Raw genomic sequence first — 26206 nt, forward strand, 5'->3', positions numbered from 1 at the left:
GAGGACTATGAAGGCCAATCTGAGCCTGGAGTAATCTTTGGCACACCGGACATTCTTCTCCAGGCAGGTTGCTCCTGGCTAGATGTTCCCAGTGTTTGAGGTCAACATCGAAGCTCCATCATTTCCAGGTTTTGTCAAACACTGATCACCATTTTATGGACCAAACGATTACGTGATTAATCAATTATAAAAATAATCGCTAGTTGCAGCTCTAGAACGGCTGTTGTGAGAACTCATTGTTAAATATTAAAATCATCTACGTGTGCTCAGTCTTTAGACCACAAAATGTAGGTTTGTGAACCGTATTCTTGCTTTTTTTTTAAGTTTTAAAACTTAATTTTCTCCCTAAAAACTCACCGAGTTTTAAATTCTGGTTGTCCCGTTGGTGTCCTGCCTCGTGCAGCCGCCACTACTTAGCCCACTCACTCATCTTTAGCCCGCTACATTTCAGTTATCTGAATATTAAGTGTGAATTGTAAACAAACGTCTGGCGCCGGGTAATTTTCTAGTGTAATAAATGCGAGTCTCTCTCCGTGGTTGATTAATTAAGGCCGTCATTTGCAATGCAGCGTGTTTTTACCGCTGCCGAATTGAAACTGAATCGGGCCGCGTGTGACGACGCTGTATGATTTATCGCCCGCTTCCATGATCAGCAGTTAACCACGTGTCGTTTGTAGTGTGAGCTGAGGAGAACAGACGGCTGCAGAAAACAAGCAAACAGACAATAATAATTAAATTGCACTTCAGATTTTCCAACACCTTTTACTACAGCAGCAGCAGCAGCAGCAGCACCGTGAATCTGTCGACTCCTTCCCCCTCCTCACAGTCTCCTGCTCACTCCACAGAGACTCTTGTTTTTTCAGATTTGCAGATTCCTCTCCTCGTCCTGAACGCTCGTGTCTCTCTCTCTCTCTCTCTCTGCTGACTCAGGTGACGGGAGACGTGGCGTTTAGGGAGAGCGGCACTAATTTTTCCCCCCAATTAACTGCTTTCCTGTAGGTGTAGCTCTCATTAATCGCACTGCTGACCGAGACGCGAGAGGCCTTACCTGCACCTGTTTGTCAAAGAGCATTCACGGAACACATTCGTTGATGTTTATTTGGATTTGAAGGAATGCTGAATCTCTGTTAGCGTGCATGTTGCACCTGCAGTGAGTATAGGATGTCCTGGGGAACTCAAAACAAGACATGTGCCCCCCCTTTTTTTTGTGACTGCAGATGTCTGACGTGTTGCAGGCCTTTGTTAAAAAGAAAAGGAAAGAAAAGACCGCTGCGGCGTATTTTCACTCGGCTTGCCTCGTCTCCCTGTCTTTTCTCCGCAGCCTCTCCGCCTCTTCACTTTCAAAACATCAGGGTCAAACGTCAGGGCTCATCTCTAAAGACTCACTAAGAGGAGATTCCTTCCGTTTCCCCTGACAGGTGATTACTGAGGCAGTCAGTGAAAGGAGTGCCGCACAATAAAGACCTTTTTTTTTTTTCTTTTTCTTTTTCAGAGGCTGCTGCTGGACCCTTTGGGGTGGAAATGATCAGCTGCCCCTAGGCTTTTTTTTTCCCCCGGGCTGGAATTCAGAGGAAGTAGTGGCTGACGGGTAACACACCTGACACCTGTGCGACTGTCCTGCGACATTCCTGACACCACAGTCTCAGTCTGTCGGTACGCTGACATGACGTTAGAGAAAACAATGGAAACGCATGTAAACATGTCAGTCCACCTTAAATTAGACTAAATCTGACCACACGATGGGATTACATGTGCACGTTCAACTGGATCTGTGCTCTGCAGATCCCACATCTGACCTTTGACCCGGAAATAATAGAAGATGCCGATACACGGAGACAGAAGAAGATGGCGGCAAATATACTGTAGATTATATAAGATGAGCTGATACTAAAATGTGACGTCAACAGACTCGTCCGTCACTGGAAGAGTCATGATCGTAATATCCGACAAAAGAATCAAAGCAAACAATGCCGAACTGTAGATAAAAAAAGTAAAAGTAAAAAGACTTCCATGAAAACATGTGTTAATCTCCAACATTTAGGAAAGGAAATGTCTAAAATCTCAATATTTAACAGGAGTCGGCGATCGTGAGCCGCATCACAACCCGTTCAGCTGTATTTCAGTTCAGTGACAGTGTCAGTACCGAACGATTCTCTTGAGCGAATCTTTTTTTTAATCGACTGATTCTAATGATTCAGTGACACTGAAAACGACTGCTTCACAAGTCACTAGTTTGTGTCGAGTATAAAATGGTGTTGCGGCGGTTTTGTGCAGCCATGCTGTGATGACTCCACCCACCATGAGGAGGAACTACAGGGTGTAGATTAGAGGTGAGTTGTGCTAGAACTGTATAATGGAAAAGCGCCGTTGCATATCATTTTTTGAGTGTCCATCCATTCATTCATCCATTCATCTTCTACTGCTTTATCCTGCGCATGAGGGTCGCGGGAATTTGTGTCAACTAGTTTTTTTTAATTGAAGAAAATGTTTCTGTTGAAACGGCTCTGACAGCAGCTTCTCGTCTGTTCTGACAGTCGCACACAGCTGGCGGTGAACAGCTTCTCTGTGGACGGTCCTCATTAGGTCGTGTAGCACAGTGATTTGCTTTGACTCTCAAGTCACAAAGGTAGAAATGAAAATTATACACAGATTTTTTTTTTTCACACATTTCTGGCTTGTTCTCAGGCTCACTGCTTATTTCTTATTAGAGAGTATGTTAACCCTTCAACACAGAGCGTATCGCGGACGACACGTTTGCATAAGCACAATTTGCATTACACGATGATTTGTGCCACTGGAAAAATTCCTGCAGTTATTACGGTAATTTCACTCGCTCTGTTGCAGGAAGCCGGCGAATCAGCGTCTTTGTCACCAGAGAGGAGGGAGTTGGAAAAATGCCTGTACGTAGTTCCATTTTTTGGCCTGTTTTTTTCTACAAAAAAACTTGAACAAATGTCCTTTTAAACATGTTTTATACTCTTCAAATTTCAAATTTAGCACTAAATTAGCAGTAAATTGTAAATAACTGCCTGATATTGAATGTTATTCTGGAAAAATGAGCAAAAGCACTTACTCACAGGATCATTTTCTGGCTCCTTTCTGGTTAAAATAAGCAAAAAAGTCCAGAACGACATTTTGAGGCTTAGGTGTTTAAGGGTTAAATCTAACGGTGCTTTTCCACGACTCGTCTCGGCACGGCCCGACTCTCCCCGAGTAGAGTCGAGCCGTGCTGGAACTGTGTAGTGCAAAAGTGCCATGACTCATAGTGCCATAGAGAATTTCAGTTCCTTATCACAAATCAACGTGATAGTGTTTTAATAATTCCATTTGGCCAATGCCAAGCTTTAGATATTAGACAGCCCTGGTTGTCCACTATCAATAACGTATAAATAATAGCGTAGACTATCCTTGACTTGAAGGACTATGAGCTGTGCTGTGACGGCATCTACTGGCACAACAACAACACATTCTGTGTGAAACGCTGACACTGCGACAAATCCTCCAGATTGTTCTTGAACTGTGTTCTGCAGCTTTGTGGACATTTTGCCAAATACTTGTGAAATATGTCGCCTTCAAAAAATTGGAATTAGTTATTTTTGCACACACACACCAATTAGTGATAATGAATTTGACCTCTGCATTTAAACCATCCTTTTTACACACACACACACACAAGCCTGGTGCGGGAGCAGTGGGACTGGTTGCCTTGTAGGCCTGCAACGATTATTAATTGATTTTCAGTGTTTTCAGCTGCTTAAATGTGAACATTTTCGGATTTTTTCGCTCCATACAGCAAAGAAATGATTAAAACTCGATCATTTTGGCCCGTGGACCAAACAAGACGTTTCAAAACATCGTCTTTTCCAGGTTTGGTAAACACCAATCAACGTTTTCTCGGACATTGTACGGACCAAACAAGTACTCTTTTAGTTGCAGCTTAGGGATTTAAACCCTCTGGTCACAGGCCCAATTCCTTCGCTCGTGATGCATCGTGACAAATAATCGCAATCAAAGAGCGTGGCTCACAGGTGGCAGAGTGGGTGGCATGAGCAATGAGGTGTTAATAACCTAAGCAGGTGGTTAAAAACAGCTTTAATGAAACCAGTAGCCACTTTCAAAAACAACCTTTATAAGATGCTTATGTACATTTAAAAAAAAAACAAAAACACTATGATCGAGGTCGATGTTGTTTCTTCCTCATTCTTTGTTGTCTCTCTCTGTCTCTTCATCCAGTGATTCATTAAATAAGATGATTATTTTTTTCTTCTCTCCAGTGTCACAGAGTTAAGCACCTGAATGAAGACGTGTGTGTGTGTGTGTGTAGTGATCACATACTTTAGTCCATGTGTGTCTCCCTCTAATGTGTCTAATTATACTTAATGTTAATAATATTACAATAATAAATAGTGTTGGTCCTCTGTTGCGTCGGAAGGGGACGCCGGATTTGAGCGCAGCAATTGTCGTTGGACGTTGGATGGACATTTTTCTTTTTTTTCTTTTTTCAGTCCTCTGACGTCACGTCGATGTCCTCGGAGCTGGGCTGCTTGGTGGCGATGCGCCATCTGTTGATGTGGTGGTTTCCCTTCTTCTTCTGCTGGCTGTCGGGTCCCTCCTCCTCCAGCTTCTGACGCTTGTACTTGGTCCGCCTGTTCTGGAACCACACCTTCACCTGGACACAAGAGAGAAGAGAGTGAAATTAGACTGAGGTATGTTGTGTGAAAAACATTGTATTGGCTGGAAAATGTCTGGACATATGTTTATGTATTGCAGCTACTGGTCATAAAACTGCTACATTCAAACCATAATAAAATGGTAAAATCTAGGTGGAAGTGTAGAAACGGGTGAAGCTCATTTCAGGCCCAGTTATTTCCACATAAATTCTCCAAACGAACAAGGAAACTGAAATGCTATAATAGGGTTTTTATTTACGGTGTATTTGTATAAATGAAAATGTTCTATATGGCCGAGTAAATGACACACAACAAGCAGCTGTTTGACGATTTCCCTCGCAAAAAACTGGCTCCGCCTTTCAGATACTTCCTCCAATCGTCATATGCCCCGCCCACTGCTCCACCGACCCCCCCCAGAGAAGCTGAGCTTCTGTGGAAGTCCTATTTTCCGTAGAGAACAATTTGAAGCTTAGCTTCGGGTGGTTTTAACGCGGAGGCTGCTACGGGAATACGATAATCACGTAAGACGATCCGCCGTCCCCGATAAAATGGCTGATTCTGAGCAAACTAGTGACGTGTCCTCACGCCCGTTTAGCGTTGAAATGTCATGTCATTTTGCTGCAAAACGCTGCTGTAGTACATATGCCAGGCCTGTGAGTGGCGCTGTAACGCCACTACACCAAAATGACCTTATACATATTACATTGTATACAATCACGGAGACAGAAAGAACCAGGGAAATAAAATAAAAGTTATCATAGCGCAAACAGACCAAACGACAGTGTGGACAACTTCGGTGACTTTGTCACTATATTTATATATTTTTTTGATAATCTTTGCTACTTTCTGAGTTCTTCTGCAGGAGTAAGCTTCATCTGACTGTATTTACAGCGGGGGGAGAGTCGGTCTGACTGTAGACACACACACAGAGAAACACTGTGACCACACAGACAGGATGAGCAGTACAGCTGACTGGTTTGGTTTTCTGCTGCCCTTATTTTACGATCCAGTTTCACCGTTAATCGGATTAACACTTATTTTCGTCCTCACTCTCGTGTCTGAAGCTGCTGAAGAGATGACACAGCGCGTTGTTGTGATATCTGGCGTCTTTCCGGGCCTCAATTTAGTTGCTTTTCATTGAAAGTAGTTGGTCAACAATCTTCACACACGGGAGGATGATGACAACGACAACGACGACCAAGAAAGGGAGTGTTTTCAGAAAATGTTGAAAAATATTGATATATTGATTACCAAAATTATTGTTTAAACAATGAAAAAACCCTCAAACCTTATTATTATTAATCGATTATCAAAATAGTTGACGATTAATTTAGTAATAATCATTATTCCAGCAATTGTTTCAGCCCTAATTAAGATATTTCTGTAGTACCAGCCGAGGAAACTCACGTACCACTGTTGGTACACGTACCACAACTTGAGAACCATGGTCTGAGCGCAACCAATAATATTCCAATGTTCCCCTTGTGATGTGTAACAGTAAAGAGACCGTATACAGTCTTACATTTATCTTATTTTACTCCTTATTTGCAGTATTGAGTCAGACTTTAGCTGCTCTCACTTGTACATTTCCCCTCATGTGCCGTCAAGAAATCTAATGTAGTTTTAATCTAATCTAATCTGTTGCTCCACGCAGTGCTTCATACGCTTTGGCCAGTTGCTAAAAGCTCATAAACGACCGTTTGGAATCGCAGACTTGACTCGGGAGCCATGCTAATTTGTGGAAAAGGTCACGGGGCTCAGTGTGGCTCGAATCGCTGTCATGACCTTGGAACGTGAGCGCGGCCGAGTAACTCATATGTGGCCGCGGTGCATTTTTAAAATAGCAACAACAAGTGCCGGCATTCAAAATATCAGCCTCCTCCTCCTCCTCCTCTTCAGGCCTTAAGATAATTTTACTGAGGCAGAAAGACTTATTTTAAGTGTGATTTTATATATTTAAATACAGTTAAATCACTGTAATATGGCACATATTAATATTAATTAACAAAAGCCTCTCTCTCCTCTCAATCTGTGGCGCATGTACCACCAGTGGTACGCGAACTTCCTCTGGTTGGTACTGGAGGAAAATGAGGTATCATGTTGTACTGTAAAAACCCGGGTGTGTAGAAAATGAGACTAATATTAATGTCACTTTAGCAGGTGATATTTGGTACAAAACGTTTAAAAACCGCCGGTTTTGCAAAATAAAATGTCAGATAATTGCTGATCAGTGTTGACCAAACCTGGAAATGACGTTTTCTTTTGTCCACAAACCCGAAAGGATTCAGTTTTTCGTGATTTCGTGGTTAAATGGAGCAAAAGAAACCAGAGAATATTCAAATTTAAGAAGCTGAAAAATGAGAAAGTTGCATCCCTACGTCGAGAGCTCTGCACCAAACACATAATAATGTGAATATCAAACATCATACTCCATATTATGTGTTTATATTGTGCAATCTTAATTTAATAGATTAAAGATGATAGATTTTGTTTATTTATTTTTTTCTAAGCTCACAAACTCCAAAGTAAACCGTGTGTGTGACTCCATCGAAATTCACGCCAGCGTGACACAGCGTTTATTTAAACGCCCATCATTAAAAGCCTCCCATTGACTGAAGCAGAGCTGACCATAATTGCTGACTCATGGTTGACGTCTCACTCTTATTTTATTGCCCATTAAGCCTCATTGACGCTGGGTAAATGTGGACTCATTAGAAACCGTCCGCATCAATAATATTTACATTTTTTTGTCCTGCAGCGTGAATGAATTAAACACCTTTAACTAAGAGGGTTTTTTTTCCTCTCCTCAGATATTTACATAATTATAGCGTAATAATATCATAGAATGTTAATAATTAACACTTTTAAGTTTACGTGAAACTTAAAATGTACTTTATATATCACTTCCCAACTTTGTTTTAAGGCAGTGCAGAAAAAATATATAATTATAATTAATGTCTCTATAATTTGTTTTTTATATATATATATATTATATAGTCATTTAAGATCGAGTCCACGTTTTATAAATACATTACTGTATTAAAAAAAAATTATTTGAATCTAAATATTTCTTATTTTATTAAAGATGAGGCCAATTTTTACTAAACGGGGGGGTGGGGGGGGGGGGGGGGGAGTTGTAAGCGTGATTTCCACTAACAGTGGATTTGTGTTATGTGGCAGAGTGTGTTGCTGTTACCATGGAAACGCAACACGATTACAATAATGGAGGAATTTCAGTACAGGTTCTTTCTGTCTTTCTTTCTTGTGTTCATTCCTCCTTGTCATTTTGTCTTTCTTTCTGTCACTTTCTGTTCGTCTTTCTTTATCTGTATCTGTCCATTGTATATTTCTGTCTTTCTGTCCTTTTTTGTCTTTCTTTCTTGTTGTCTTTTTTGTTCTATCCCGTCCTTTCTTTTTCTTTTTTTTATCTATCTTTGTGTATGTCTGTCTGTCTTTCTTTTTGTCCATCTTCCTTACCATGTCTTTTTCTCTCTGCCTGTCCTTCTGTCTTTCTTTCACTGTCTCTCTTGTTTTTCTTCCTGATTTCTTTTACTCTGTATTTCTTTATTTTCTGTCTGTTTTCCTTGTTCTGTTCTGTCCTGTCGTTCTTTCTTTTTGTCTGCCTGTCTGTCCGTCCTTCTTTTTGTCTTTCTCTCTTGTTGTCTTTTTCTGTCTGCTTGTCTTTCCGTCGTTCTCTCTGTCTTTTTTGTTTTGCTTCCCTTTCTTTTCCATCTGTGTTTCTTCATTTTCTGTCTGCCCTTCTTGCTATCTTTTTTGTCCCATCCTGTCTTTCTTTCTTGGGGAAAGAAAAAATGGGGAACTTAGTTGTAATGTTTTATTTATTTGTTACTTTTTATACATATGTGCCACATACCTTTTGTTTAAAGTGTGTGAGACTAAAAGCAGACATAAGGAGACAGAATGTCCACACACACACACACAGACACAGTGAGTGTTACAGTGACAGTGAGACTCACCTGTGTTTCAGACAAACTCAGACTGTTGGCCAGCTGCTTCCTCTCCGCTCCCACCACGTAGTGGTTCTTCTCGAAGGCTCGCTCCAGTCTGAGCAGCTGCGAGGGGGAGAACGCCGTGCGGATGCGCTTGGGTTTCCTGGCGAACGGACCGTGAAGCAGCAGCGAGTCCTGCGACACTTCGTTACCTGCAGCAGGAGGAGAGCACAGGTAACATCATCATCATCACTCTGTCAATGAGTCAGCGACAAGAAAATACACTATTTGCTGGGTTTTTTTGGCGTGGAAGAACTTGACTGGCCCGCCACAGAAACCCTGACCTTTAACCCGAGCACCTTTTAGGAGGAGCTGGAACACAGATTGTGAGCCAGGTCTTCTCATTCTACATCAGTGTCTGACCTCATAAATGCTGGATAGAAAAGGACACAAATACACAAATTTAAAGTACTGTTTAGGTATTTATCCCTATTGGTTTAATGGGCAGGTGTCCAAATACCTTTGTTCATATATAGTGTATATCCGTTCAGCAAATATCAAAAAAGTCCAAAAAACACTCTTATATTTTCTTTTGTTTACACATATTTAATTATTTTTTATTAATCTTCATATTTTCATTGTAAATAATTGCATTCTGGTCTTTATTGTTTTAATTTAATTTAATTTAATTTAATTTAATTTAATTTAATTTAATTTAATTTAATTTAATTTAATTTAATTTAATTTAATTTAACTTAACATCACTGACATCAATGAGCCTGATTCTGATTCTAAAATTGAGCATATCGCTCTGTTTTGCTGTCGTTATTATTCAATTTCAGCCTGTAATTTCTCAGTTTGTAATTTCTAGATATGAGTTTATTTATTTGAGCATGAAAAGACAACAACGGGTATATAAAAGTCAAATAAACACCTCCACTAAATAAAAATAACACTTATATACTGTGGTTTGTTAATAATAATTTTAACAGCTAAACAAAATAGATTTAAAATGTATTTTAAAAGCATATAACACTATCATAAGTCGTTTATTATAAGTGTAATATTTGCTGATACATTCACACATTAATATGTGTATTAACACTTGAAAAAAAACAAGTGTTTCTATTATGTTGTTATGTAATAATTGCCGCTAAAATTTTAATTAATCTAATTAATTTAATTAATTCGTCTGGAACGCACATCACGCGGAGTCGATATTTTTTTTTTAAGTGATTAATAAAGGTGTAGTTAAATAAAACACGTGACAAAACTCGCATTTTCGTACGTTGTATATGAAGATATTTTTAAAAAATGCGTCAAATATTATTTTAATATCTTAGAAAAACGTTTATGACAAATTCAAACAAAACGTTTCATCATAATTGTTTTTTTTTTAAATCCGTTCATTTATTTCTATTTCACAAAACAAAAAAAGAAACATATAGATCTTAAATATTTCCTATTAAATATCTATAACATTTTTACTTTTAATTTTCTGTATCCGATAAAACAAAACAAACTAAATCCAAAGAAGTCATTATATTATTTAATAAGACAATACTGTAATTATAATGCATCGGAATTCCAGTGCGAAAATATAGATTGTAATTGTCTATTATTTTCAGATTATTATGATTGTGTTGGATTTGATCAGTTTTTGCGTCTTTAGTCCGGATGTTGTTGTTGTTGTCGTTGTTATTGTGGTTGTTGTGGTTACAGTCTGACCTGAGGCGACTTTTCTTGTATAAAAGAGAGAAGAAGAAAAAAAGAAAAGAAAAATCCCCTCCGCGCTTTATCTTCTCCTGCTGTGGTTTTGTGAGAGTCGCTCCAGGGCTAACGAGACAGAAACAACGACAATCTGTTCAACTCTGAGGTCTTAATCCGTCAAACCAGGGAATATTTACAATATGTATGATCATAGCGTGTTTTTAAATCTATTACTTCTAATAAAAAAATGATATAATTAAATAAAAACATAGATATTTAATATTGCTCTATATGAAAATGTGATTTATTTTTAAGTACACGTGCGTTACTATAATTTTTTTATGAGATAAACCCGAATTTAAACATTTTGAACTGTCAGAACAAGTCAATTCATTTGTTACATCCAATTATGTGGATTGTGTGAATGTATTATGTTATTCATGTTAAAGCTTCAGAGCGTGTCAGTCACATCGCGTCAACACACGCACGCCACACCATGAGCCAAACATTCAGTGAGGAAATTATCATTTTTAGTGATAATTAATTGTATTTCCAGTGAGTAGTAGTAACAATAATGCCCTTTTTGGTGAATCATCAATTGTGAAGTTTCTTGGTGAGGTAACAATATCACTTTAGCGAGTGCAATTTCCATTTTCCTTCAATGATGCCATTTTTAGTGAGTATTTATGTATTTTGTATGGATCATTTATCTGATTTTCGGTAAATAAGTACATTTTCAGTTAGTATTAAAAGTATTTTCTACTAACTATTTCCATTTTAATAATAAGTGAAGTGAATTAATGCATTTTTCAGTGAGTATAAATACCATTTTAGCGAGCACTAACTCCATTGTCGGTCATTTAGTGAGTATTAATGTGTTTTGTATGGAGCATTTTCTCGAATTTTCAGTGAATAAATCCATTTTCAGTGAGTATTAGAACTATTTTCCCAGAATAATGCCAATTTATTGAGTATTAATGTCTCATTCAGCGAGTATAAATCACATTTTCTGTAACTTATGCCCTTTTTTTTTAGTGAGTATTAATACTATTTTCCGTGATTAATGCCATTTTATTGAATATTATTCATTATTCCATGAGTATAAATACCATTTTAGTGAGTACTAATTCGATTTTCAGCCACTAATCCCATTTTTAGTGAGTATGATTGTCATTTTTCATTAAATAATGTTATTTTTAGTGACTAAATCATGTGCCTGCATGTTCCAGGGTTCTTTTGAGTGAAATAAACATAGTGCTTTAATCGGATTACATTGCGTCTCCACTGGTTTACCTTGGAATCTGTGTCCGAAAAAGCGGTTCCGTAGCACCCACGGGTAGAAGTTGAGCGGGTCGCGCGGGTGTTGCGTGCCGAAGAAGTGCGGGTGTTGCAGGTGTGACGCCGGCGTGAGCTGGTGCGGAGCCACGGTGAGGGACGGATGGTTGACCGTGTCCGGAAACATCAGCTCCGGGCTCTGGTACAGCGATCTGGCCGCCGGAGCCTGGTGGTGGTAGCCGTTCATGAGCGCCTCTGTGGCGGGGCTGGAGTAACTTAGCGCCGTGGGTCGCACCGGATCCTCGACTGTGAGAGGGTTCTCTTTGGCGACCAGAGACTCGATGGTGAAGCAGCGCTTACCGGCGGAGGAAAACATCATCTCTGCTCACAAATGGAAACGAACACCCACCAAAAAGAAATAATAATGCTAATAATAAAAAATGTTTTCCTTCCTCTTGTTGGAAAAGTCTCAGAGACGCACCATGATCAGAGAAGGTGTGAGCAGGTTTCTGCCTCCACGAACTTCCTTTAATCTCTTGATTTGCTCCAGTGAAGACGCTGCTGGGAAACTCAACACAGATCCATGAAGAAGAAGAAGATGATGATGATTATGTGATCGCACTCGCTTGCGTTTCTGTGCACAAGTGCGCACCAAAGTAACGCGCCTCCGAGATTTCCATGCAGCAGAGGAGGAGGGAAAAGACGCGGATTGGAGCAGAGCAGCTGTCAATCACTCTCCTCATTATTGTACAGCTATACCTGCTTCATATGGATCACATCAGTGAAGAATAGGAGGAGGAGGAGAAGCTTCAGAAACACACTGAGGAAACATGTGTGCGCCAATTAAAGGCTCATTGTTCCTCCATTTTCTCACACTTAAAGCCCCGCTTCTTCTGAGGGGAGAAGCTGTCACGTGGTGTTTAGCTGATTCGCGGCGTCTTTAAGAATGAATTCATATTTTTACGATAATAAATAAATAAATAAGCTGTGGTTGGAAAAAAAGGGGATTTTCTTTTCACCTTAAACTCACAAGGACGAAGTTTGCTTCCCAAAAGTTGAGGGGGAATTTAAATGATTTTGGCTGCATTACTGTTTTTTTAACTTAACCCCCCCCCCCCCCCCACTAATTTAAGGGGAAAGTTGAGGGGCAACTTGAATGACTTTGACCTGTAAATATAAATAGATAAATAAATGTATTCCTGCATCTTAACCAATCCTGTTCACTTTTGATTAGCTTATTTAAAGGGAAATTTGAGGGAAACTTAAGTGATTTTGCGTTTTGACTGAAGTGAAATCATAATTTTATTATTATTTATATTATTTATTCTTGCCTCTAAACCGATTTGGTCCCCTTCTGATTCAGTATTTAAGTGAACGTTGAGGGAAACTTAAATAAGACAGCTTGGCTTTACTGTAAAAAAGAAAAACAAGTGAAACCGTAATTTGAAAATGCCAACAAATTAACAAACAAACCATTTTTTGTCTGCTTCTAAACCAGTTTAGATGAGATCCAGGCCAAATCTGGACCATGACTCTTAGGTTTCAGATTAAGTTTAGTTTTAAAAAGACATTTTATCGATTTGCCTGCATGTAGACCACATTGGACCAGGTCCAGATCAAAAATCCACTACACCCACACTTGTCAAATGGTCTAAACTATCTTAGATTCGCTAAAGACAAAAAAACCCCCACAATATCTGCTTTGTTAAACCGTTATCATATTTGTCATATTTTTTTATTTATTTTTTTTAAATATCATTTTATAGTTTTTTTGTAGACCACATTAGGTCCAGATCAAAATCCACCACACTCAGAATTGGCAAATCCATTCACAGGCACATTAATGTTATTTAGTGTGCTTTAGGTGCCAATAACAACACAAACATGGCTTTTATTCATGAGATATGACTTCACACGTGTTGGATTCATAAAATCACCAAATGTGTCCTTTTTTTATTGTTTTTTCTTTATATTTCACGTTAATTCTGCTCATGTGGCCTCTTGCTTCTGGTGAATCTGCATTTATAAATCAGTGTCTTCTCTTTAATTTAACACCTTTATGTTGGACTTATAATAAGGTCAAATTATTGATATAAAATAAGGTGAAATAAGTGCAAATAAGTAAATAAACCCCCTGCTGCACTTCACAACAGTTAATACACAATTAAACCTCAACAGTTAATCATTAATAATAATGACTTTGTCCGATATGCTTCCATAATTTAACATTTCAAATTAGGTTTTTATCGCCTCTTTGGTTTAAGGTTAGCTTAAGGTCGACTGATGGTCCAATGAAACGTGTTGTATCTGTGTAAAATTCATCCAAATCGTAGATTCTAACAATTTGATTTTAATTAAACACGTTAAAAGGATGAAAGTGTGACTGACTAGTGTTTACAATACTGTAGAATTTGAGAAAAACACGCAGTTTCTGCTGTTTGTGTGTTTTGTGGCCCTGTGTGTGTGATGGTGGCTGCAGCTGCAGCTTTGTTTGCTGCTCCATGTCGTCGTCGTCGTCACACTAACAGTTAATAATTCACGCGTTAATGCGCTCGTTTGCTCACAGGCTGCACTAGAAAATCATTACCGATGGAAATTATGAGCTGAAACAAGTTGTTGATTAGGCGTTTAGAGCTAAAGACGGAGCACGCGGTTTCTGTCAGTGAGTCCGTGTTCATCCAAATTCAATTTTATTCTCATGTTCATCAATAAAGACACTTAAAGTAAAGGACTTTTGTGTTAAACAGGTAAATCAACTTTAAATGAAGACATGGTTTCCAGTAGCAAAACTCAACTTTGACTATAACAATTTTATTTTTGAGAAATTGATTAAAATCTGTCTCATATTTGACACAAAGAAGATTTAACACAGTCACGGAAGTGTGTGTGTGCATGTATATATATCTTTGTGAGGTCCAAAAAAACACCCTGTCCTTTTGTTGTCATTTTGACCTTGTGCGGACATTGTCTCTCGCCCCCACAACTTTAAGGGGCTTTTTCCGGGTTAAGATTGGCTTTCAGGGTTAGGGTTAGAATTGGGTTTAAGTTAGGGTAAGGGTTAATGTTAGTCACTTAGTTATGATGGTTGAGGTTAGGCTAAGGTGGGGAATGCATTAAGTCAATGGTTTGTCCTCATTAAGGGCTTTTTCAGGGTTAAGGCTTGGTTTAAGTGTTAGTTTTATAGAATTGAGTTTACTGTATGTTAGGGTAAGGGGTTAGGGAATGCATTATCAATGTTGTGTCACTAAGATATACAAATAAGTGTGTGTTTGTGTGTGTGTGGGCACGCACACTTGTATTTATATCTTTGTGAGAGCATTGTGTCTGGTCCTCACAACTTTAAAGGACTTTTCCAGGGTTAAGGCCTGGTTTAAGGGTTCAAGTTAGAAGTGAATTTAGTTGAAGTTAGGGGTTAAGGTTAGTCACTTAGTTGTGATGGTTAAGGTTAGGATAAGAGGCTTGGGAATGCATTATGTCAATGACGTGTCCCCACTAAGACATAAAAACAAGTTTGTGTCTGGGCCCCCACAACTTCAAAGGTATTTTTCGGGGTTAAGACCTGGTTTAAGGGTTAGAATTGGGTTTAGGTTAGGTTAAGGGGTATGGTTAGTCACTTAGTTGTGATGGTTATGGTGAGGCAGAGGAATGCATTATGTCCCCACTAAGATATAAAAACAAGTGTGTGTGCGTGTGTGTGTGTGTGTGTGTGTGTGTGTGTACAGATGAATATCTGTATTTATTTTCAGGGAGGCTTTGAATTCCTTCAAACTGTTTCCATTGAATTCTTTTACACTGTAAATATTAATCTCATGCTCTATATAATCTGGTTACTCACTGTCCATATATGTTATTTATATAGTGACTAAAAAATAAAAAATCTCAGGAGACGCGTGTAAAAAATGATTAATAATTGGGTTGTAAAGGTGTTTTAACGACAAATAAATCAGCGGTGACATTTTCAGCTGCATTAACTTGCCTTTTAATTTCTATTATCATAATAATAGCAATTGTATCGTCATCCATATTAAAATCCAGCAAGAAATGCACACAAAAATGGTGTTAAAATGAACACAGTTTGTTTCATTTCTGTCATTTAATTGTGTTGTAAAGCAGTGTGCCCCCTGGTGGAGTGCACAGGTGCTGCAGGTGGTGTGGGCCATAACGGGTCATACAAAATGTTTTCATTTTCAGTTTTATAATTACAAACCAAACTGTGAATTTATGTAATTATTAGTATTTATTTATATAAATTTAGCATGAAATGAAAACATGACAAGATGTACTTATATTATAATTTGTGCTTCAATTATATGACAAATAAATATAACTGAATAACTTATGTAGAGAAAAACAGTTGAACCAAAACAAGAAAGCTCTTTTGAGCTAAATGTACCCATCAGTGAAGTAAAATAAGTACATTTTCTTCTTTAAATACAGTTATTTTTTGTTACAGGCCACACAGTAAAGTCTTCATATTTAGCCAGTTCAGGTTGAAAAGTGAGTAAAAACAGATTTAGTTGTCAAAATCTCGGCCTCAGTCACACGTTTCTTTACCCGTAAACTCTGGTTCAGCAGCAGCAGGAAGTTTCAGACTGTGTTTTTGGTTTAACGGTGAAACTATGTGTGACGCGCTGACCCTGATCACTGCTGGTTAATGGATGATCCGATCATTGTGCATTAACACACACACATACACAGGGCAGAGCAGTGGAGCGTTGTTCCATAGCTGCTGCTGATTTTCCCCCCTGAGGCTGTGGAGCAGGAGAGTTCACAGAGGAAATGAGTTTAATTAAATTAAAAGTTATATTTTATCCTGTTTTCCTCCTCCTCTTCTTCTTCATCTTCTTCTACCACCTCTAATATTAATTCTAAATGCATAACTGAGGCCACACATGATTGGTGTAGTGATTGCTTTTGCAGCAAGAAGACCCGGGTTCACGACCCGGTCAGAACAAGGGTCTTTGTGCATTGAGTTTGCATGTTCTCCACGTGTGAGCGTGGCTTTCTCCAGGTTTCTCCCACAGTCCAGAAACATGCAGATTATGATCCGAGCACTCACAGTGGTGCGACGACCTATTGCAATTCCTGGATCGTATTTTTGACATAAAAATGGCATAAATTATAAAATAAGGGAAATAGTAAACATGGTGCAAAATCTCTCGGTAGTGCCCCCAAAAGTAAAAACCTGAAAACCTAAAAATCAAACCTAAGTTCCACAAAACTTCCCCAAAATATTGGGAAATATCGTAGTTTTGACGCATTATAAATGTTGGTGAAAATGGACATAAATTGGCAAAAAATGTATAATATAAGGGAAATATCATATTTTTGACATAATAAATGGTGGTAAAAACGGAAAAAAAATCTATAAAATAAAGGAAATATCATATATTTCAGGTACTAAATGTTATAAATAGTATATAAAAGTGGTGCAAAATGGCTCACTAGCGCCCCCAAAGGTGAACCCTGGTTGGACAAAGCCGCATCTAAGTTGCACCAAATTCCACAAAACTTGTTCAAACACATCATAGCCCGAGAAAATTCCTTTTCCTGGTACGATTCCTAATGGAAGCGCAAAAAAACCTTAATATTTGTCTTTTGCTGATTATTTTTTTATTCTATTACCTTTTTTGTATTTGTTACCTGTTGACCTCTGACCCTTTGACTCCCCCTTGCTGCTGTAACAAGTGGATTTCCCCAGTGAGAGATTCATAAAGTCATCTTCAAGAGAGGATGTGGTTTTAAGCTCAATGCTGCCACCTAGTGGACAAACAAAGGTAGAGCACTTTCATTACTATGATAAAGACATTTGTGATTTGTTTTTTTTCTGTTATAATTAAAGTAAATGGCTACTGCAATACAATCACAACTGTAGTTACTTCTGAACAACTGTTTTTATTATATATATTTACACATATTCCATTTATATAATTCTATTTTTGTATAGTATACACAGGCATAAACCAGAAACACTTAAATGCATCTATGATTTAATCTTAATCGGTGTGTCTATATTTTTTTTAACTTGAATTAAACCATTAAAAATAACACATTCCACTTACATAAGTCTATTTTTGTACTCAAATTAAATTTTGGTAAAAAAAAACTTTGGCATATACCAAAAGAAATCTGATTTTGTCATTTTGTTTTACCTAATTCACATCATTAGAAATAAAAATATAGACTTGGACCGGCTCTGCTCTGGATGACGTCACCGTCGCGCTCTCACCTCGCGCCTTTCTCCTCGCGCCTTCATTAATAAACTAATTGGCCGTTTTGTTTCGCATTAGCGTTGTGTGCTCAGTTAATCTGTGCCGCTTCAAATTTCACTCCGCTGTAACGAGACGAGAAAAGTCGCACACCTGCGCGACAAGTGTCACCTGCTGCACCAAGCCCCGCCTACTCCTCCGCCGGCCCACACCTCGTCAGCATAAACAAACACACACACGGAGAAAATCTGACTCCAAGGAAGGTTTTAACCTCAAATTAATCAGTTTTTACAATAATTTGTGAAAACGTGAGTGTGTTAACTGAAGTCTATGTAATAAAGCTTTTCATAATCTCTTAATCTGACGATTTTATTCTAGATAAATTATTCTGTTTCCATAAACATGCAGGAAATGATGTTTGTCCACGAAACAAAAATATTTATTTTTTCCCCCAAAACGGTTAATCATAATCAAAATCGTTGACGGTTAATTTAGTACTCGTTGCAGCAGGTTTAAATCACTACAGTATTTATTTGAAATCATAAGCAGTTTCCCATATTGTAGAAGTTAAAGTAACATTTTAACATAAAATAGTGGTAAAATATTCTTGTTAAAATGTGAAGTCTTTTTTAGAAAATTAAGAAAATCTGATACCCCGTGTGTCTTTATAGTCGTGTAAATATTAAAAGGCTTTCTGCTGTCACAAATGGAAGAGACAGGCTTACTTAAAACAAAACAAAATGTTTTCATTTGTTTTCACGCGTGAATTGTTGCACTGAAAACATCAATGCCACCTTTATTCATTTCCCCTGTCTGCTGCTGGTGCGTAAATTACGCGCGTTGGATGCATCACACGCGTAATTACGCATACAGTTCTTCTTGGTTAAATTCTCCTCCCTCTGTGTTTAAAAACAGGAAATGCTACTTCCTCCTGTCCCTCCTGTCCTCACTGTCCTCTCTCTCTCTCTCTCTCTCTCTCTCTCTCTCTCTCTCTCTCTCTCAGCAAAGCCTGGAGTCATTGTGCTTCTCAAATGCGCTTCTTTCACCGCGAGACAAAGAGCAGCTTCCACTTCAAACGCATGTAATGAAAGCTAATGACTATTAGATGGAGTAGAGAGCCTTCACCTCTTAAAATAAAATGCAAATTACCATTTAACCCCGCCCCCTTCTCCCCTCATTTTTTACAATCCTCTCTCTCTCTCTGCAGGTTATTGCTCTCCATGAGAACTTTCACACCTTACACGTCACAATCTGACACTGCGCAACAACTCATGAAGGCAGTCATGTGTCCAAAGGCCTTTTAGGTGGAAGAAAATGGTTCTCAAATTGTGGTGCGTGTTCTACTGTATTGACCAGGTGTGTGTAGAAAAATTAAACATATACTAAATAATATAGTAATAATTAGAGTCACCTTAGTGTAGTGATAAAAAAACCCCACATCATTTACATAAACAGAGTCGTTTAACCCTTAAACACGTCACCGAGACACTTTTTTGTGTTTTCATTATTATTTTTCATGCATATGCTAAATGATGCCAGGTTTTCATGTCGTTTTTATTTTTAGTCTATTGTAAACGGTGTTACCTAAAAAAAAAAACTATTCTTCCGACTGTTTGTCTCAGTTGCAGGACAGACATGTCCTGTCCTGCAACTGTCCTCGAGACACACTTTGTCAATTTTTCTCAGTTTGATTCAGTGACAGATTCTGTTTTCACAGGAAAGCCAGTGTCCAACAACCAGCAGCAAAACACATGGACCGGATCTTACTGTCTGACCGGACTGGACTGGACTTGGTTTGCCTGTGTGAGTAGAGAGATAGATTTATTTATTTTTTCCTTTTTTGTTTATTCATTCATTCTATCTTCGTGCCGTGTCGTGCTGTCCCATGCCCCAAATAACAAACTGAATTCACCTTTTTATACTTATACTATACTTATACTTTATGCTTCTTCTCTGAGAAGTCAGAAATTAATCAAGCATAACCTTCAACCAGGAATCCAAGTAAATAACTATAATTTGACATCTTTTTGCCAATGCTGTTAAAGTAGGGCAGTTGTGTCTAATACAACATTAATCCTCAACTTAGAGGAGCTAAACTTTAAAAATTTTGTTTTTTACGGGATGTTTCCTCTCTATAAAAGCAAAACAGTCACGGTATTGTTCAAACGGCGAAACTAAGACGTGCTGTGTGAAGAGGAAAAGGGAGTCAGAGTGGAGTCAGGAACTCCAGCCAGCACTGACTGGTTTCCAGCCGTTAAGATTCTCTGTGCTAATTGGGACGATGAGCTCTGTGAACCCCCCCCTCCATCTCCAGCCTGGGTTTTTTTTCCCAGGACTCCGGCTGCTTCTGTCTCTGTCCCTCAATGGGATTATGTTTGCAGAGAGGAGGAAGAGGAGGGAGGGAGGATGGGGGAGAACTCTGATCACATCAGAAACGGCTCTCTGGGGTTTTTACACAAATTCTGCTCCTTCAGTGACGCTGCAGCTCAGGCTGAGCAGAGGGGAAGCAGAGCGGGCCGGGGGGGGGGATACAGAAGAGAAAGATCAATTCTGTTCTTAAACTGAAGATGTTATTAGCTTTTAATGTTTTTTAAGTTTAAGTTGTTGTTTTTTTTCTCACTAGTAATTCAGTAAACCTGGGAATGATTAGTGAGTTAATGAATTATCAGAGACTTCATTTGCTGCTTATTTGAGTTTATTGTCACACGTTTTAATGGCAACAAATCAAATCATTTGTGTCTGTCTGTCTCCATTCATCCATCTATCGTCTGTCTGTCTGTAGCTTGTGTAAAATGTACTCAGAGTAAAAGTTACTTGGTTACTTTTTTACAAGGTTGGGGTTCTTTCTTGTGTTGTACAAAAAGGACCAGGGGACACAAATCTCACATGAATAGTTTTTTAATTAAAGGCAAACCTTAACAGATGAAAGTACTGACAAAATAAAATATGTAAACACATAATGAATCAGTCAACATGGGTCAAAGGTCACAAATGCTTTAAGGGACCTTAATTAATGCCAGTTCACCTATCCTTATCATTCACCTGTCCTCAACATTCATTCACCTGTCCTCATCATTCACATGTCCTCAACATTCATTCACCTGTTCTCATCATTCACCTGTGCTCGACATTCATTCACCTGTCCTCACCATTCACCTGTCCTCACCATTCACCTGTCCTCAACCTTCACCTGTCCTCATCATTCACCTGTCCTCACCTGTCCTCATCATTCACCTGTCCTCAACCTTCACATGTCCTCATCATTCACATGTCCTCATCATTCACCTGTCCTAATCCTCATTCACCTGTCCTCAACCTTCACCTGTCCTCAACATTCATTCACCTGTCCTCAACCTAATCCTAATCACTCACCTGTCCTCGTCAGTTTGTGGTGCGTGAATGTATTTATTTATTTTTACTCCGATGTGATTTAAAACATAGTGAAATTACAGCACTGCCAAAAAAAGTTTAAAAAGTAAAATTAGAAATTTTAAAAATGACTTTTAAAAGTTACTGTAACGTGAGTAAATGCACCTCTGGTGTCTGTTTGGCCTGACAAGCAGTAGTTGAATGACTGTACCTAATAAAGTGCCTGTGAGTGTATGAACACGTTTTATTAAATCAGTTTGGACTCTCTGTAATCTGTCATTTCCTGACATCTCTGCTGCTGCTGAATGAATCTGTTAAATGTTGCTCTCATGAAGCCGTTAGACGAGGTGACAGTGTAAAGTTTCCCATTGACATAGAAAAAAGGGGGGAGATTTTGGGATTACAGAGATTAAAGTGTTGCAATCACAGCGAACCACAGGACGGGACTTTGAGGTCGAGCTCCTCAATTAGCTCCTCTGATGGACTCGTTTGCTTGCGTCCTCGCCTCTGTCCTCCTCGGTCCTTCATGTCTGCAGGAGGACTCTCCAGCCGACAGTGTGAGTCTCCACACTTTGAATAGAGCAGAGACAGGGACACCTGCTGTCAGCGGGAGGACGAGAGACCTGTCCACTCACAGAGAGAGAGAGAGAGAGAGAGCAGGCGTATGAAGCGTTTAAACAGATTAAAGACAAAAAGCTCCAGCGACAGTCTGACCCCAAACACCCCGGGTTACAGAGAATCCCAGCTAATCCCTCAGCTGCTTATTTATTTGCTTATCTTAAGTCAGAGGGGAACCAGAGTCTGTCCCCGAATTAACGTCCCACATCAAACCCGGGAGGAAATGTCTCCATCGTCCTCAGACTGAGGAGCAATAAGCAGAGGTCAAAGGGACGCAGCGATGATTAAAGTGGGACGCGTACACATCAGAGAAGACGCCCCAGCTTCTCTTTTCCTGCACTTTAAACCCGTTTGTGGAACTAATGTGCAGATTAACGAGACAATGAACAGGTGAATGTTTAGTCATTGGATGTTTAAATTCACTTTTTTAAAAGTCCCCTCTAGCTGTAAAATGAGTTGAATCTCAGATTTTTCAATAACTGAATTTATCAGATGATAAAAAATGTTACTAATGGGCTGATATGATGATAAAAATGATGATAAAGTGGATTAAATATATGTAATTAATGAGATTGAATATACACAATCTACATTTTAGATTTAAATGTAGTCCGTAAATGATCCAAAACGTCTTTAAAGTGGACAAATTTGACTGTATTATCTCATAATCTGTGTCTCAAAATGTACATTCATGTCCCCAGTTAATACAAATGTCTACATAATCCACAACTGCTGATCAAATTGGATGAAATACACATATTTAGGTATAAATCTTTCAAGTTTTGAGCTGAATCTTGTGTTTTTTTTCCATAACTAAACTGTTCAGATGATAAAAAATTGTAAATATCCCGGCTGATACGATGATATAATCTCTAAAGTGGATAAAATATGTGTATTTATTGTGTTTCAGTCTCTGAAAACACAGTTTCAAATCCTCAATAGTAAAAATTGCTAAATAAACTAAAATTAGTGATGAAATTCGAAAACAAATATCTATGTTTAGGTTTCATTTTTGAGATCCCTCGTTTTTTTGATAGCTGAAATGATAAAAGTGCCAATATGACGATAAAATCTGGCCAAAGAAATGGACAAAATATATGTAATGTAGAAATAAATTTGATTAGATTAATTTGAAATTAAGAATTTAGATCTTTATGTTGGACAAATTTGAGTAATAATGTCATAATCTGTTTTTTCATTTCGAAATGTACATTTCCATCTCCAATACAAATGACTAAATAGTCCACAACTGGTGATGAAATTACAATAACTAAACTGTTCAGATAATTATTAATGTGCTTGATGTGATTTAGATGGAGTAAATTAATTCACAAATGGCTAAATAATCCACAACTGGTGATCAAATTTGATATAAAAATGTATGCCTATTTAGATAGAAACCATAAAAGTTTAAATTGAAAACATCTACGCCCCTAATATAATGATGTAAAATATAATTTATATGAATTTAAATTAAGTTTAAGTCGCATATTTAATATTTAAATTAACTTTTCAATGACTGAAATCTGACTAAGACACAATTATGATAATTTGTGCCTATAATAATATTCAAAGTAAATGTGATTTAGATGTGTTTTAAATCCTTTAAAAACATGGTTTCAAATCTCCCAGTAAATAAAAATACTAATATACGAGTTAACCCCATAAATTTAATAATAATATATAGTTTTTTTGGTGTTTAAGTAAATGCCTGTTAAGATGAAAGAAGAGGACAAAGTCACCGGTAGGTGTCATAAAATATATTTCTGAATATTTCATCCAAATATACAAACATGGGACTCATCAAAGAGCAATAATAAAAAAGTAGAAAAATTAAATATATAGCTATACATCTATTAAATAATCACACAGTCCTCGGCCGTGTATGTACAGAGTCTTTGGTGTCTTCTGTCAGCAGTGGTCGGTGCAGTCGTCCGACACGTCGATGTCCACGTCCGAGTCGGAGAACTCCTCGTCCTCGTCGCCCTCGTCGCCGTGGCCCTGGGACCCGGGGCTCTTGGGCGGAGGGGCCAGTCCCAGTTTGGCCAGTTTGGCCTGTTGCTGCTCCAGACTCTGTTTGCGCCACTTGATACGTCGGTTCTGGAACCAGACTTTGACCTGGAGGCGGAAAATAAAGGGGACGTTAGAAAACTGCACTGGTGAGGATACCACACACTGTATTCTTTTTATTTTATACTGGCACGACACTTTTTGTTCTATTTCTAATTTGATTGTGTTGTATTTTCTATTCTCTGTCCTTTAACTGCTGCAACGTGTGAATTTCCCCAGTGTGGGATCAATCAAATCTAATTTAATCCGTATTACAGTAAATATTTAACTGAGTTGTAGTTCACCATTGATGAGATATAAAAGCAGATTTCCGCTGAAGAAACAATCAAAACATTAGCTATTATGCAATAATTCAAGGATTAGAGCAAAAAAAAGGGTATTTTTTTTCTTTTTATCTCAAAAATGGAACGACCAAATTGTAGATTTCGAAATTTGCTAATTGCAATTGATAATTAATTTGTGGTTTGATTCAAAATTGACCCCTCAAAATAGTACATTTTAGGAAAAATGCTAAACAATGGGGAGTCGTGTGGCTGCTGCCAACTAGTGGTCATGTCGATACAGCACTTCACAGACACAATACAGTATCACATCATGGAATATTGCGATATTAAGTTTATATTAAGTGTAAAGATATTTTTCTCACAGCACTGTATGAGACATCGGGACATGGCATGTATCGATATTTTATATTCCAGTATCTGTTATTGACGAGCTGATTATCAGTTATGCTCAAAATCACTGGATTGCATTTTTGGAGTTAAGATTTCTTCCCTATGGGAGAATATTTGTGTTACAGTTGGAGAATTATGAATTTTAAATGGCTTGAAATGACTGTAGGTGTTAAATTACAGTACCGTGGTGGTTCTAAAACTGTGGTGCGTGTAGCACCAGTGGTACGCAAGTTTTGCTTTATATACAGAGGTCTAAGAATTCACATACTGTAAGTAAAAATGGTGTCTAAATAATAAATATTCACAATAAATGGTGCATGGACTTACTTGAGCCTCAGTGAGCTGCAGGGCGGAAGCCAGCAGGAACCTCTCGGATCCGACCATGTACTGCTGCCGCGCGAACTCCTTCTCCAGCCGGGACAGCTGCTCGCTGGTGAAGCTGGTGCGCATGCGTTTGGACTTGCCACTTTTGGACTTGAACGAGTGCAAACCGGCGTTCACTTTAGACATGGAGGCTGTGGAGCAGACGCGACACCACACGTTACAATCACACAACAACACACACACAAACAAACAAGAACATTTAGGTGAAGGACGCGGATTTTACCTTGTGCGTAAAAAGCTCCGCGGCACGTTGCCTGGTAGTTGAAGGGCGGGCAACAGTAGACAGAGTATCCACCGGGCTGCGCGTGGACAGCGGAGTGCAGCATGTTTGGAGAGTACATGTAAGGTGCCGCGGTCACCGGCAAGTGTCCACTCAGAGGCACGAGTGGAGCCGCGGTCTGGTAGTGAGTGGGACTCGCTCTGTCGCAGCTCGCTTCCTCCGGTTTGGCGAGCAGAGCGTCGATGGTGAAAGATTTCCCACTGGGAGGCTTCGTGGGTGACGCGCGCTGGTGTCCATGGTGCTGCGGATAGAGCGGCGCGTAATTACGCATGGGGAATCCAAAGGCTCTGCTCGGCACCTGCATTCTGGAGTGAAGTTCTGGACACGAGAGGGGAAACAAGTTGTCGCTCCGAGCGCAGTGAGAAAGTGACTTGTCCTCCCCGGTGTCTCCTCCTGTTTTATACTCCCCCGTGGACGCGGAGGTGTCAACAGCCCCCCCGCGGCTCCTTTGTCTTTCTAAGTAGCACATGAGAGAAGCGAACATCCCGACAACGTATCCAATTAATTGGTGGAGTAATACAAGCTGGGATTGTCAAACATCCTATAACCCTTTGAATGACGAGGCTTTTGAAGAGAGCTGAGTGCGTGCATTCATGGAGGGAGGAGGGTGAGGGGGGGGAGGGAGTCACAGAGATTTACTGCATGGGCTACAAATTCCTGCATGGATCTTAAGTCCAAATGTAATCATTACCGCTGAGGGAAAAGCCTTGATGTTTCCAAATCATCTTACTTTGGTGCCTTTTTAAGTCCAGGCTGCGCCACAGATGTTTGAAGCTGCGTCACAATTGGATAAAGACTTAGAGTTAAAGTACAATCATTTACAGAGAAGACACTGTTGTTGTTGTTTTTGACTTCATTGTTTCAGATAGATAGATAGATAACCTTAAATAGATAAACCCTTTGACAATCAGTAGAAAAGTGACAATTATTGTTAATTTTTGTGAATTAAAAAGACATTTCAGTGCTGTACCATAATATTCCTAAGTAGATATCTGTA

General features: G+C 38.8%; 2 protein-coding genes and 2 long non-coding RNA genes across 4 annotated transcripts; 2 read left to right on the top strand and 2 right to left on the bottom strand.

Moving 5' to 3' along the window:
- The first annotated feature begins 2529 nt into the window (after positions 1-2529).
- LOC131444950 (uncharacterized) lies at positions 2530-8747 on the top strand. Its single transcript, XR_009233782.1, has 3 exons — positions 2530-2900; positions 4506-4706; positions 8659-8747. It is a non-coding gene; the product is annotated as an uncharacterized LOC131444950 (long non-coding RNA).
- emx1 (empty spiracles homeobox 1) lies at positions 4502-12051 on the bottom strand. The gene is made up of 3 exons (XM_058615678.1): positions 11624-12051; positions 8648-8832; positions 4502-4669 (listed from the first exon to the last, which is right to left on the bottom strand). The coding sequence occupies exons 1-3, from the start codon at positions 11982-11984 to the stop codon at positions 4502-4504; spliced, it is 714 nt and encodes a 237-aa protein (XP_058471661.1). The 5' UTR covers positions 11985-12051.
- Positions 12052-18817: 6766 nt separating this feature from the next.
- Positions 18818-20249, top strand: LOC131445236 (uncharacterized). The gene is made up of 3 exons (XR_009233824.1): positions 18818-18895; positions 19022-19170; positions 19532-20249. It is a non-coding gene; the product is annotated as an uncharacterized LOC131445236 (long non-coding RNA).
- A 3297-nt stretch (positions 20250-23546) lies between these two features.
- noto (notochord homeobox) lies at positions 23547-25513 on the bottom strand. Its single transcript, XM_058615723.1, has 3 exons — positions 25153-25513; positions 24873-25060; positions 23547-23919 (listed from the first exon to the last, which is right to left on the bottom strand). The coding sequence occupies exons 1-3, from the start codon at positions 25511-25513 to the stop codon at positions 23713-23715; spliced, it is 756 nt and encodes a 251-aa protein (XP_058471706.1). The 3' UTR covers positions 23547-23712.
- Positions 25514-26206: the final 693 nt, after the last annotated feature.

Source organism: Solea solea, chromosome 18 (genome assembly GCF_958295425.1).
Source record: "Solea solea chromosome 18, fSolSol10.1, whole genome shotgun sequence".
NCBI lineage: Eukaryota > Metazoa > Chordata > Actinopteri > Pleuronectiformes > Soleidae > Solea > Solea solea.

Excerpts from the sequence above, each read along its gene's own strand:
- noto (XM_058615723.1), bottom strand. The coding sequence starts at position 25,513 with ATGCAGGTGCCGAGCAGAGCCTTTGGATTCCCCATGCGTAATTACGCG. Across the intron at positions 25,061-25,152 it reads CGGAGCTTTTTACGCACAAG|CCTCCATGTCTAAAGTGAAC; the intron begins GTAAAATCCGCG and ends TCTGCTCCACAG. Across the intron at positions 23,920-24,872 it reads TGCAGCTCACTGAGGCTCAA|GTCAAAGTCTGGTTCCAGAA; the intron begins GTAAGTCCATGC and ends TTCCGCCTCCAG.
- emx1 (XM_058615678.1), bottom strand. The coding sequence starts at position 11,984 with ATGATGTTTTCCTCCGCCGGTAAGCGCTGCTTCACCATCGAGTCTCTG. Across the intron at positions 8,833-11,623 it reads TTTCGGACACAGATTCCAAG|GTAACGAAGTGTCGCAGGAC; the intron begins GTAAACCAGTGG and ends CTCCTGCTGCAG. Across the intron at positions 4,670-8,647 it reads TGAGTTTGTCTGAAACACAG|GTGAAGGTGTGGTTCCAGAA; the intron begins GTGAGTCTCACT and ends TCTTGTGTCCAG.